A 12,401-nucleotide genomic window follows, 5' to 3' on the forward strand; every position below is an offset into this window, starting at 1 on the left:
GGAATGCATCCCAGCCCCCTTCCCTGCTGGGGATGCTGCAGTGCTGGGGATGGATGCAGAGGCACCAGGCGCCTCTCACCACGCTCATGGTGTCCCCATCACCCCCCAGGCTGGCTCCCTGCTCACCTTGGCTGGCTGCACAGGGGTCTCCTCTGCCACGTGGGGCACCGGGGGCTGGGGCACCACCCGGTCAATCCAGCCCATCATCCCGCTGGCTGCGGGCACTGCCCGGGCTCTCCAGCTGGCAGGAGCCCAGCACGGGGGTGCACGCTGCCCAGGAACACCAGCTGCTCACTGGGCTGTCTTCTGAACAGCCCAAGAAGGTCCTTGGTGTCCTGTCTCCAGGTCCTGCTTGGGAAACACAGCACTGCAGCACAGCCAGAGCAAACCCTGCTCAACCTTCATCCCTCACTGTTATTGGGAGCAAAACAAACACTCTGTTTTATTCTCACCATCTCAGTTAAACTTGCTTTTCCTGAAGGTAGCTCCTCAGTTAGATGTTTTATTTTCACAACCTGTCCTCACTAGGAAGCCATTGCAGACAGATCACAGAAGCTGTGATCTCTGCTCAGGGTTCCTCTACTCTCCCCATCATTTTTCATTTGAGGGAAACTGAACAGTAATTTGAACAGAATTTTTTTATGAGGAAGTTCGTGTTCCAACACACAAATTCCCTCTTTCTGTCCCTACAAAACAACTCTGGTCCACCACCTTTCAGCCACACCCCAGGGCCATGGTGGCTGCTGGGGCAGGTACCTGCTGGGGGCTCTGGCAAGGGCAGCAAAGGCACCCAGCACTGGCTGCTGTGATGTTGATAGGGCAGGTAAAACTGAGATTTTGCAGAGCTGTCCAAGCTCTGACTGCTTGGTCTTTTTTGGCCCCTTCCTTCCCTTTGTGAAGCAGCTCCAGGCTGGGATACAGAGCCAAGTGATGCTGCACATTTCCCTTCTTAGGTACTGAACAACAGCTGGGGGCTCTCATCCAGCTCAGCCTGGGGGTGTCACTTGCTGTTGCCCCTCTGAAGGGCTGCACTCTGCCCAAAATGCCCCTCTAAAGATATCCCACTCTGCCCAAAATGAAGGGCTCAGGAGCACCTCAGACAGCCCCCAGGTCACACCTATGAAGGGCAAAAGGAAGCAGAGCCCTGAGTTCCTTCCAGCCCGGCCAGGAGACTGCACAGGAGTTTCAATCCCAGTCCCACACGCAGCAGGAAGAGGCTGGAAGCTGCTCAGCACTGGGCTCTTCGAATTAACCCCTCATGCAGCTTTCAAGCATGCAGGATATCCTCAGTTCCCTTGAGATGGCTCACTGGGGGCTCTCCAAAGCCTGGCTCCTTAAGTCTAGGCTGGGGTTTGCAGGAAGGGTGATGTGTGCCCTCAGCCCTTTGCTTGCCTGCACCTCCATGCACTCTCCCGGAGACCCCCAGACCCCACAGCTGGGCAGAGTGGCTGTAAAATACCTCCTGAGGCCTGACAGCCAGAAATCAATTAAATTACCTTGTATCTCTCACTGGGTACAAGGGATTAAGGAGCTGTGAACGCCCTGGGAACAGCAAGGAAAAGCTGCCAGTGCCTGCAGCAGAGGCATTTCCACCCATGCTGTGGCACTCTCACAGGTCCCAAAGAAGCCCAGGGTCCACCATGTACACAACTGAGCCCAAACAATCCTGGAGAAAGCCCCCTGAGGCTGCAGCGAGCCCCCCTTGTCAGCCAAGGGCTCCTCCTCCATCACCACGAGCTTGTGCAGCTGTAGAAGCCTGGACCATATCCCTGTCCTTGGTCTGGGAAAGAAAGTCGAGGGCAGAGGCTGCTCCTCGGCCAGATCAGAACAAGAAATGGGCAGAAGCATTTGTTGGTCCCCACAAAACTAGCTGCTGAAAGAAACAGGAATAAGTAGGCAGGGTTTGCCTTCGGTGACATGAAAGAGTTTACAGCCTTCTGCACCTGCTGCATCGCAGGCACCCAGCGGTGCCACCACCTGCTGTGGCAGCTCCTTTTGCCAGCCGGCAAAGAGCCTTGGTCTCATTTCTAAGAGCAACAAGGGCACAGACCCACAGCCCCATTTGGAGCAGGGAGCACCACTGCCTTTCCTCCCCCCCTGCAGCTGATCAAACCTTCACACCACCCAGCCCGCGCAGCATCACTCCCCATGGACCAGCACAGCTCCTGCCCCGGCTGTTTCAGATCCCCAAACCCCCTGTGACGGCAGGGGGGGGCCCAGGGAGCTCCCTCGGCCACTGCAGCTCGCCACTGCCCCCCCAGCCAGCCCGATCGGCTCAGGGCTCTGCGGGGATTAGCCCCGTGCTGCCTGCAAATGGGATTACTGCCACCCAGCTGTCCTGAGTGCCCCGGCTTCCAGCAGCCTGCCTGGCTCTGGTGCAGGGTGCTGCAAAAAAAAAAAAAATCCCGAAATCAAACAGGTTTGAGCAGCCTCAAAGTCCCTGGAGCCACCAAAGGTACCCAGGCACTCACCTGCAGTGATGTGGGGAAGGCAGGCGTCTCACCCATGGGCAGGGGGTGCAGGGATGTGCAGAGGAGCAGCACTGGAGCTGCTGAAACCCCGTGGGGTGACACAAGGTGATGTGCCAAGGGTGCTCCACCCACAGCTCTGCCCCAGCTCCTCAGCAACCACAGCAAATCTGCGCTGGGCTGGGCTAAGCCTCCCCTTGCTGAGCCTGCCAATTGCTGCGTGATCCGTTTACCTTCAGCCCTGCACCACTGCCAGCCTTTCCCACTGCCCTTAATCTTGGCCACAATGACACCCTGGAATCCAGCATGGCTTCTGTGCCCCATGCCCAGCCTGTTTCTGCACATCCAGAGCTCCCTGACTGCTTCCTCCTTTCCTGGCTCCATGGGTGGGCAACAAGTACCCATCCTGCCGGGCCCCAGAGCTCTGTAGCAGGCTCCTCTCTTGCTATCACAGGATGGGGGATGCAAAACAAACCCTCAGGAGAAGCTGGAACAGTTTTATGTGGGGCTGGGATCCCAGAGCATAACATGCAGCAGCTTCTGCCCCCTGAACAGCTGCTCCCTTCTGGCAGGAAGAGACTCCTGCCTGCTCCTGCCCTGAAGCTCCCAGGGAGGAGTTTTGACCTGGGGAGGGATCATTCCAATCCTAGCTGGGGCAAAACCACTCAGCATACTCTGCTTGAGTTTGCTTTCAGCCCCTGGGAACCTGCTCATACCCTGCTTGTACCCTACATCTTCCGGTTACCAGGAAGATGAACCATCAATTCTACTTCAAAAAAGTTCAGGGGAAAGAAAGAAAACATGAAAAAAAACCCCAAGCAGAGCCAGACAGAGCACAAAGACAGATAAGGAGGCAGCGTTTGGCACATGGCCTCCACTCCAGAAACCTTACACACCCACAGGAAGGTATAAATAACTATAAATTTATTAGTAAAGCAAAACCATTTGACACTCACACAGAAGAGCGGGATGTGTTATTACAATATATATACACACATACATGGAGTATCATCTTAGAAACACATGGAGAGCAGTGTTAAAGGCACTGCAAGCCACACAAACCTCAGCAACCTTGGCTGTGACTCCTGACAGCCCTGGGAACTCTGCTGGAGTCGTGAGCACAGGTTGGGAGGCGCCCAGGAATCTCCCTGACCATGAAGTCCCTCAGATCCACAGCTTGGAGGCACTCAGAAACAAGCCCACGGTGCAGCTGCCACCTGTGCTCCTGCTCTCCCCACTGAGCATCCCAGGCACGCTGTGAAAGCAGCATCTTCACATCCACAAAGTGCCAGGGGCAGCTGCCAGGAGATGCTGGGGAGGAAGCTGAGGAGAAGCTGGGTGCTCACCTGGGCCTGGGGGGAGCTGCAGCCCCAAACCTCACTGGCCTGCCCTTCTTGAATCTCAGATTTCACCTGCATGCACAGGAACCTTCCCACAGGTGAACTCACCACCCAATGGAGAAAGAGTCAAACTCTGAAGTATAACAAGAGGGTTTTGCCTATTTTGTAATGGTCAGGCTTCAGCTGCAGCCTGGAGTTGATGGTAAATACCCAAGGGAAGTGCAGAAAGTGTTCTCCTCCCTCCTCCCTGCAAGGGCAGGCTTGAGTGCAGAGAGATGGTCCCAAAACTCTGTCAAAGGATGCCTTCCCCTTTGTCCCCCAGTCCAGCACATGGGCCCCAAGACCAGAGCATGAACATCTTCCCATCCCAACTGCAGAGATGGCATCTGCTCACCAGAGAGCTGGCATGGCCACCTGAGCCTCCCATGATCCCAGGGGTGTCCCTGCCACAGCTAACTCAGCTCAGCTCCTGCTTGATGCACACAGCTGCTCCACAGCACTCCCAGGGGAACCAACTGCACTGCCTGAGCCCACCCCAGTGCCAGGACATCTCCCCAGGAATGTCTGACAGTCCTGCACTGACCTAATCCCCAGCCCTGGAGATGGAAATGGCAGCTCTCACCCCAGTCTCCATTTCCTACAGCTCTGCTCTGGCTCTTGGTCCTGGCTGGGATTCACTTGTCAGAGCATGGGCAGGATCCCATGTCAAGCTGCCAGGCCACAGGCACTGCCCCTGCCCAGTGAAATGGATGGCCTGCTGTGGGGAAGGACCCACTGGATTCCAGCAAGACTCAGGTCCTAAACACCTGATCTCACCATCAGTGGTTTGGTATCACCAGGATCCAGCCTCAGAATGGGAAAGGAATTTGGGGCTGGGGAGAGCAGAGGGAGGTGGGAAGGAAGGAAGAGACTTCACAATCAGTGTGGAAGAAGGAATGAAAAACAAACCACTGCTTACAAAGAAAAAACTGAACAAAGAAAAGAAGCTGAGAATGTCTTTTAAAAGTATAAGCTGTGGAAGGGAAGGGAATGAGACAGCTAAAGGCATCCTGTAGGCAGAGTCAGAGGAAGTGAGGATCAGTAGAAGCCCAAGTTACAGACTACCTTTTCCTGGACCCAGGAAGCCAGAGGAACAGCAGCCCTAGAGAGCAGGACTTATGTGCTGGAGAACACCCACACAACCTCTGCCCAACCTAACCCTCCTCTCCACCTACTCAGCCTGCCTGCCAAGGACAACCCTTTGGGAGGGACCCCCCTCTACCCAGCCCCTCAGCATGCTCAGGTGGGCTGCAACCAGGTCCTGAGCTGCCTCGAGCACTTGCCACAGGGCTGATGGCACACCAGCTCCAGCACAGCAACTCTGGGGTGCTGCAGGGCCGTGAGGAATGCAAGAGGCCAAGCAGAGGCAGGAGCCTGAAAGTTGCTTGAAATAAACACCAGAAGTGAAGTGCAACAGGTACAGAGACATGGTTTACTCCCCAAAGGGCTTTGGCCCCAGCTGCTCTTTGGTTTGAAAAGGAAACACCAGCAGTGAGCAGAGCCCTGCAGTGGGATGCCCCAAGGACACCAGCTCCCAGCCAGCCTGTGCCTCCCCACACAGCAGCACAGTGCTCCTGACACTCCTGTGCCCTCTGCTACTTCCACCTCCTCCCACCTCACTGGACACAACCTGACCTAAAGGCACAGCAATGGAGATGGACCTGCTTCCCCTACCCCTGTAGGCAACACTGCTGCTTCCAACTGGAAAAGGCTCCAATAAAAATATACCCAAAGCTCTCTGTGGCCACTCAGTGCCCACCCCATACAGCAAGCTCCAGCTGCATGTTCTCCATGGGCTTCAGCTGGGTTTGGGCTCTTGCAGGGCAGCAAATGAAGCAAGAGACTGCGTCCCCATGGACTCACAGACAGGCTAATAATGATGTTCTAATCCTGCACCATGATGGTTTTGAACCTGGAGGCACCTATTCACCAGCTGATGCCCTGGACCTGGGCTCACCCCTGGCAAGCTCCCCACAGCATCCCCTCTCTCCCTGGCATGGGGTCCCATGCACACAGCCCTCATGAGTCTCTCTGCCCAGGGCACTGCTTGGCCATTGCCACATCCCAGGCAGAGTCTCACTGGGATATCCAGGGCTTTCCCAGCTGCTCAGCAGAAGAGAAATACCTCCCAACAGTCCCTGTGTCCAGCTGTAAAAGGGGACAGGATCTGGCAGCCCCATGGCTCTGCATAGTGTGGAGCTGTGCCTGGGGCTCCTCTGCTCCAAGTGCCAGGCAGTCACCCAGGCAGCTCCCCCAGGCTCCTGGGGAGGGAAGAGAGCAGGGCACAGCCTGCTGATGATTTCTCCAAACCCTCTTCTGCTGCTCCAGAAAGAAACAGCAGAGCCACAACCGCCCATGGAGGCTGCAGCTGACTCTATCTCACAATGCCCTCCTAGCAAAGCTGAGCCTCTCTGTAAGCTCTAAGCCCTGATCCTGGCTGCCAGTGACCACTGAACCCCTGGCAGCTGTGCTGGGCAAGAGCAGAGGAACCACGGCCCAAGGCAGGAACAGAGCAAGGGTTCAGGTGAGTGCCACAGTCCTCATCTGGTCCCACATCTGCAGCCTCCATCACCACCAAGCCCTTCTGTAAAGACAGGATTAGCCTTCCTTTGTCTGGATTCTCTTTTACTCCTACAGTAAAGCATACACTGAACTTACTACATATTAAACAGCAAAAACCAGTTACCTAGAACTAAAGAGCTCTTTAAAAATCCAAGTTACCACAACTCTTTTGTTTTTTAAAGATTCAGTATGACATCAAGTTAAACTATACAGTATTTTTAATGAATTTTAACAAACTGCTTTTTTAAAAAAAAGGTAAAACAAAAAAAGAGGAAAAAGAAACACAGATGGAAAACTTGGTAGGAAGTTCTACATCTTTGAGGCAGCACAAAGTAAGATAACCATCATGGGTCCCTCTTCCTTGGGCAGCAGAGAGCACAGTCTGTTTTAATCACCTTAAAGTTGCACATGAAGAAGACTCAGCCCCAGGGTCTACCCTGTCACTTCCCTGTCCCAGCCCCTGAAAATGCACCCTGTTCCCCCTCTCCGTGCTGGAAATGGAAAACTAAAGCCTTTCTCCACCTTTCAGAGTGTCCCCCAACAGGGATGCAGGCCCAGTCTAACCCTCTGCAAGGTTAATCTGTCTACACTTGCCATGGACAACAGTCATTAACCTTGTCCTAATCACCCGTGCAGCACACGGACAACACCGTGGCTGCTCACTGCAACCTCACAGGAGCACCAGCCAACACCACACACAACCTGAGGCTGGCAGGGACCTCTGAAGACCCCCAGGTCCAACTCCTTGCTTGCACAGGGTCAGCTACAACACATTGTTCAGGACCACATCCAGCCAGGGCCTGAACATCTCCACAGATGGACACTCAGTATCTCCAAAGGTGGAGGGGGGAAGGCTGGGGGACAACCTAGTAGGCACATCTTCAACCTCCAAGGCATCTAACTGACATGTAGTGGATCTCTTGGACATGAGAAGCCAGCAAATTCCTGCAGATGAAAACACCTGAGGCTGCATCAACCTTGCTAGGGGAGATTTATTTTTAAGTGATGTTTACAAGTGTGCAAAACCTGAAGAATACAGACAAGGTAAAGAAAGGGCAAAGGGGTAAAACAGGACTCCTGCAAGAGGGAAAAAAATAGACTTCTCCTTTACCCACTGCTAACTTTGCCCTCCCCATGGAGCTGAGCCTGCAGGCCATAAAGGATTCTCCTGGCTCACTCTGGTACCTCCAGCAAATCAGACACCAAACCCCTGGCACATGCTGTGGGTTATGCTGGCCATGGCAACACCTCTGCAGCTGTAGGTTATTGTAGTGTTCATCTCACCCCTTAGTGTTGGAGCTGTGACAGCCCATTGCCTGACCCTGCTGGAGGTACCACAGTCAGCCCAAGGGGTGCCCAAGGGGCTGGGGGCAAGGCAGGAGGAGGCTAAGTGCCTTGGGAAGCAGCTCTTGAATGGCAGGCTTTTGGTTGGGAGCAGGGTATGAATGCTGTAACAGAACCATGGAACTGTTAGGGCTGGAAGGACCTTTGGAGATTATCTAGTCCAACCCCCCTGCTAAGTTAGGGTCACCTAAAGCAGGTTACATAGAAATATATCCAGGTGGGTTCTGAATGTCTCCAGAGAGGGAGAATCCATGACCTCCTCCCAGGCAGACTGTCCCAGTGCTCCTTGCCATGCTTTCTGGTGGCAGCACAGTGCTTCCTACAGCTCCCTGTGCAGCTGGCAGGGACAGGGGGCAGGCAGGCTCACTCAGACCCCTGCAGAGTGTGACAGCCAGCCACTGCAAAAGCAGCAATGCCAAAGTGCTTTTTGGAGCTGTGAAGCCCCATGGCTTGTCCCTTTCAACACTCTAGAAGGAGGGAGAGCAGGGGAGGCTGGGGCAGTCAATCCACACTAATGATCTGAAATGATGCCCTCAACTGAGCCTGGACCAAGGTGGGAGACCCCAGCAGCAGAAACCTGCCATCTCTATGCCAAGCAGCACTCCCTGGGAGAAGGGAAGGCTGGCTCTGCCTTGCTCCTAAACCCTCTCCAGAAGGAGAGTCACCCAATCCTCCCCACCAACCCTGCCAGGCAGGACAGGGGAAAAAGGCTGCACGCAAAGAGCTGGTGCCTGCAACAGACAGCTGAGCTCCCAGGACTGGAACTGCAGGTACAGCACAAACTACAGTCCAGGGAACACCAGGCATCTACAGGCATAGCTTCCTCCCTCCCTCTTTTCCTTTCCTTTCCACCGCTTTGAGATGTCCACGTCGTCTGTTGCTACTTTGATACAGGTGGCATAACTGAGGCCAGAGGAAAGTTTACCTGCCCACACACCGTGCCCCCCCTTTCCCCCACACTCCCTGGAGGTTGGAGAGGGAAGGGAAGGCCGAGGCTCAGGAGCGTCCCATGCAAGCTGAAAGCCAGGGCGGGGCGGGAGGCTCACGGCAAGCAGGCAGCCACCTGGTAGGCACCCTCGGCCGTGTGCTGCACGCTGTGCTCCTGCAGCAGGCCCAGGTCCAGGAAGCGCTCCCCGCACCACATGCACTTGTACTGCTGCTCGCGGGCGTGCACGCTGTGGTGCTTGTTGAGGTGCTCGCGCTGCTTGAAGGCCTTCTCGCAGGAGGAGCACTTGTAGGGCTTCTCGCCCGTGTGCACGCGCCGGTGCCGCTGCAGGTCCGACGCGTACTTGAACCGCTTTTCGCAGTCGGGGCACTTGAGGGGCTTCTCGCGGGCCGGGTCGCAGCGGTGCTGCACGAACTCAGAGGAGGAGAAGAAACGTCTCTCGCAGAGCGTGCACTTGAGCGGCTTCTCGGCGCAGTGGGCCAGCTGGTGCTTCTGCAGAGCCGAGGCCCGCTTGTAGGACTTGTTGCACACCGCGCACTTGAAGGGCCGCTCCGCGTTCTGCACGCACTTGTGCCGCAGCAGTTCCGAGGACTGGTTGAAGCCTTTCTGGCACACGTTGCACTTGAAGAGGTTCTCTATGCCGTGCACGTGCTGGTGGTACACCAAGTGCGAGGGCTGCACGAAGCCCTTCTCGCACAGGTTGCACTTGAAGCGCTCCTCGACCTTGTGCGTGCGGCGGTGGCGCATGAGCGCGTACTGCTGCTTGAAGCTCATCTGGCACAGGTCGCACTTGAAGGGCCGCTCCTCGCTGTGCGTGCGCTCGTGCTGCCGCAGGTCCGAGGGACGCTTGAAGGCCTTCTGGCACTCCCCGCAGCGGAAGGGCCGCTCCCCGCTGGGCGTGCAGGGGTGCTGCAGCAGCTCCGAGGATTCCTTGAAGTGCAGCTCGCAGACGTTGCACTTGAAGAGGTGCTCCCCCGAGTGGGCGTACATGTGGCGCACCAGGTGGGAGCGGTGCTTGAAGGTCTTCTCGCACACCGTGCACTTGTAGGGCCGCTCTGAGCTGTGCGTCCGTTTGTGGTGCACCAGGTGGGAGGACTGGCTGAAGCTCTTGTCGCACAGCGTGCACTTGTACGGCTTCTCGCCCGTGTGGATGCGCTCGTGCCGGGACAGCTCCGAGAGGTGCTTGAAGGTTTTCTGACAGATGGAGCAGCTGTAGGGCTTCTCCGAGGGGTCCAGAGGCTGTGAATGCTCTACCTCAGGAGACTTGTAGGTCTTCTCACAGATAGAGCACTTCATGGCGTTGCCGTTGTGGACGTTGTGGTGCTGCGCCAGCGATGTCAGGAGGGAGAAACCCATCTTGCAAACCCCACACACGAAGGGCTTCTGCTCCACCTGGATACACTGGTGTTCGAGGAGGTCGGTGGCCTGGTGGAAGATCTTCAGGCACTGGGTACACTGGAAAGAGCGGTCATGGCTTGGCAAGCACTGGTGCTCATGGGGGTTGGAGAGGTGGGCAAGGTCATGGCCACATACACCGCACTTGTGGGACGGCTCTCCAGCCTGGATGGGGGCGTGCTGGTGGTGCTGCAGTCCAGGGTCTGGCTGGAGCAGGATGCCATACACGGCACAGCCCAGGGGGTTGTCAGCAGTGCTGGGAGGGATGGAGTGCTCCGGGAGGGCGGCTGCCCCAGCGTGGTGCTGCTGCGGTGGCGGCGGCTGCTGTGGTTGCTGCTGTTGCTGCTGCCAGCTTTCTGACATGCTTGGGGAAAAAAATGGGATTTTAGCAGTGATAGCTTCAGCTTTCCGGATGAAAGGGTTCAAGTAAAAGCAAGACACGAAGATTCTGAGATCCTGATTCCCTGTAAATGATCCCCTCAAGTTGAGACCAGAAAATCCAGCCCACAGCCAGGATCCTGGGAAGAAAAGCAGTGAAGGGACTCCAGAGCCTCCTCCTTAGACCAGCACAGGTTCTTTATGGACTGATTAGGTCTGGCTTTTCCTTCTTTTGGACAAAGGAACAGGAGGCAGAGGCAAGTGCCTTGAAGAGGAGAGGAGGCCCTCCTCCGTGCTGGCTGCGATGTGCTCACACTTGTGAGGGGCACAGGATGCAACCCAGGGAGCAGCTCTCTCTGCAAGAAAGAAGACAGTCATGTCAGGTCTCAGAAGAAACATGGGCAATTCTCTATCAACCTTCTTCCATGTCTCTCTTTGAAAAATCTCCTGCATCTCTGCAAAGCTACCAGGAAGCCAGTGGAACCAGAGCCCCACTTGCTGCTGTGCAAAGGGCCTGGGACAAGGAGTTCTCAGCTTGGACAGGGCTGGGCTCTGCTTGGACACAGCCAGGCACACGTTTGGGTGTTGTGCTCTCACGAGAGGCAGCACAACTGCCCAGGGCCCGCTCAGCTCAGCCTTGAGGGGGTCAGTGGATCGCCAGCACTGTCCCAGAACACTGGTCTCTGTGCACAGGCTATGCACCAAACACTGCAATCAAGAAGCTACTGGGTTAGATTGTACATGTGTCAATGCAGATCCTAACATGATCCCACCCCAGGGGAAACACCTCTGTGAAACGGTTCTGCTCCTCCTGCAGCCTGGATATCGAGCCAAGGGATGCATGCAAAGCATTTCCCTCTCTCTGGGCAGCGCTTGTAGAATGGAAGAGCCAAGGAGCTCAGGAGAATATTTGCCCTCAGTGTTATCCTATCCTCAGACACAGGGATCACTCTGTGAAGATAAAAGTAGAGTTAAAGCAGTGGCTTAGCTGAACCTCCTACCAAACCATGTAATAAAACTACACTGGAGCCAACCAACCTATGCCAGAGCTGCAGCCTGGCCTTGCTATAGAGCATCATCAGGCTCACTGAAAAGTGAGATGTCCATAAAACCTGGCACCAACTTAGAGAAGACTAAGACCCACCAACGAGCAGCAGACAGCAACAGTGTCAGCACAGCTCAAGAGAGAAGAAGGTGCAAGCCCTGGTGAGCAGCAGCCACCAACACTCCTGGGCCTTGAGCCCCCAGCCCCATAAGAGCACCCCCGTGTCTGTGTCAAACCACCTGCCCCCAGGGTAAGGAAATCCTTGGTCTACCACAAGAATATTTTTTATGTTTAAAACTATGCAATAAAGAGCATCAGAGAATCCCACCCCCCAGCATCCTCATCTCCACCGGCACTCAGTTGAGATGGGGTTGAGCCCCACAGCTCAGGTAGTCCTGGACCCACCTCTGACTGTGGGGACACTTCATTATTTTGTGCTCCAGCACAGTTTGGGGCAGTAAAGCCCCAGGGGCACCATCACAGCCCTGCCGGCACGCAGGATGCTCTCCTTCTCCTACAGAGCTCACCTTGACGGAGCGAGGGCTCGCAGTGCCGGTACCTGCACCGAGCTCGGCGGGACACCAAACTTCAGCCCAGCCCGGACGCCACATTCCCCCGCACGCACCGCGAACCGCGGCAGGATGAACCCACCGGCGGCAAATCCCGGGCTAACGGGGAGGGAAGATTGTGCCCCTCGCAGGGGAGAGCGATACCAACCTTGTCTTACCGAGGGCTCTGCGCGGGGACCCGCGTCGGCGCCAGCTCCAGCCTAACTCATCCCTCCGTGGGAGGTGGGAAGCGACAACCATTTAGGGAGCGCGGTCGGGAGCGCAGAGGTACTTTCAAACTGGCGAGGCGGCCTGCTCGGCATGGCCCGGCTGCTC

General features: G+C 55.9%; 2 protein-coding genes across 3 annotated transcripts in view; both read right to left on the reverse strand.

Annotated features, from left to right (window-relative positions):
* CNGB1 (cyclic nucleotide gated channel subunit beta 1) overlaps nucleotides 1-207 on the reverse strand; it is a 25,384-nt gene extending 25,177 nt beyond the window's left edge. The window contains exon 1 of the mRNA XM_031058410.1: nucleotides 127-207. Within this exon, the coding sequence (XP_030914270.1) occupies nucleotides 127-207 (81 nt within the window). The remainder of the gene's footprint in view (nucleotides 1-126) is intronic.
* An 8,210-nt stretch (nucleotides 208-8,417) lies between these two features.
* ZNF319 (zinc finger protein 319) lies at nucleotides 8,418-12,395 on the reverse strand. Of its 2 annotated transcripts, none has more exons than XM_005422780.3 (2): nucleotides 12,245-12,395; nucleotides 8,418-10,828 (listed from the first exon to the last, which is right to left on the reverse strand). In XM_005422780.3, the coding sequence occupies exon 2, from the start codon at nucleotides 10,455-10,457 to the stop codon at nucleotides 8,796-8,798; it is 1,662 nt and encodes a 553-aa protein (XP_005422837.1). In that variant the 5' UTR covers nucleotides 10,458-10,828; nucleotides 12,245-12,395; the 3' UTR covers nucleotides 8,418-8,795. The 2 variants fall into 2 exon arrangements, with proteins under 2 accessions (XP_005422837.1, XP_030914332.1); XM_031058472.1 differs by having other exon boundaries at nucleotides 12,235-12,395.
* Between the last annotated feature and the right edge of the window lie 6 nt (nucleotides 12,396-12,401).

Source organism: Geospiza fortis, unplaced genomic scaffold, assembly GCF_000277835.1.
Source record: "Geospiza fortis unplaced genomic scaffold, GeoFor_1.0 scaffold97, whole genome shotgun sequence".
NCBI classification, from domain to species: domain Eukaryota; kingdom Metazoa; phylum Chordata; class Aves; order Passeriformes; family Thraupidae; genus Geospiza; species Geospiza fortis.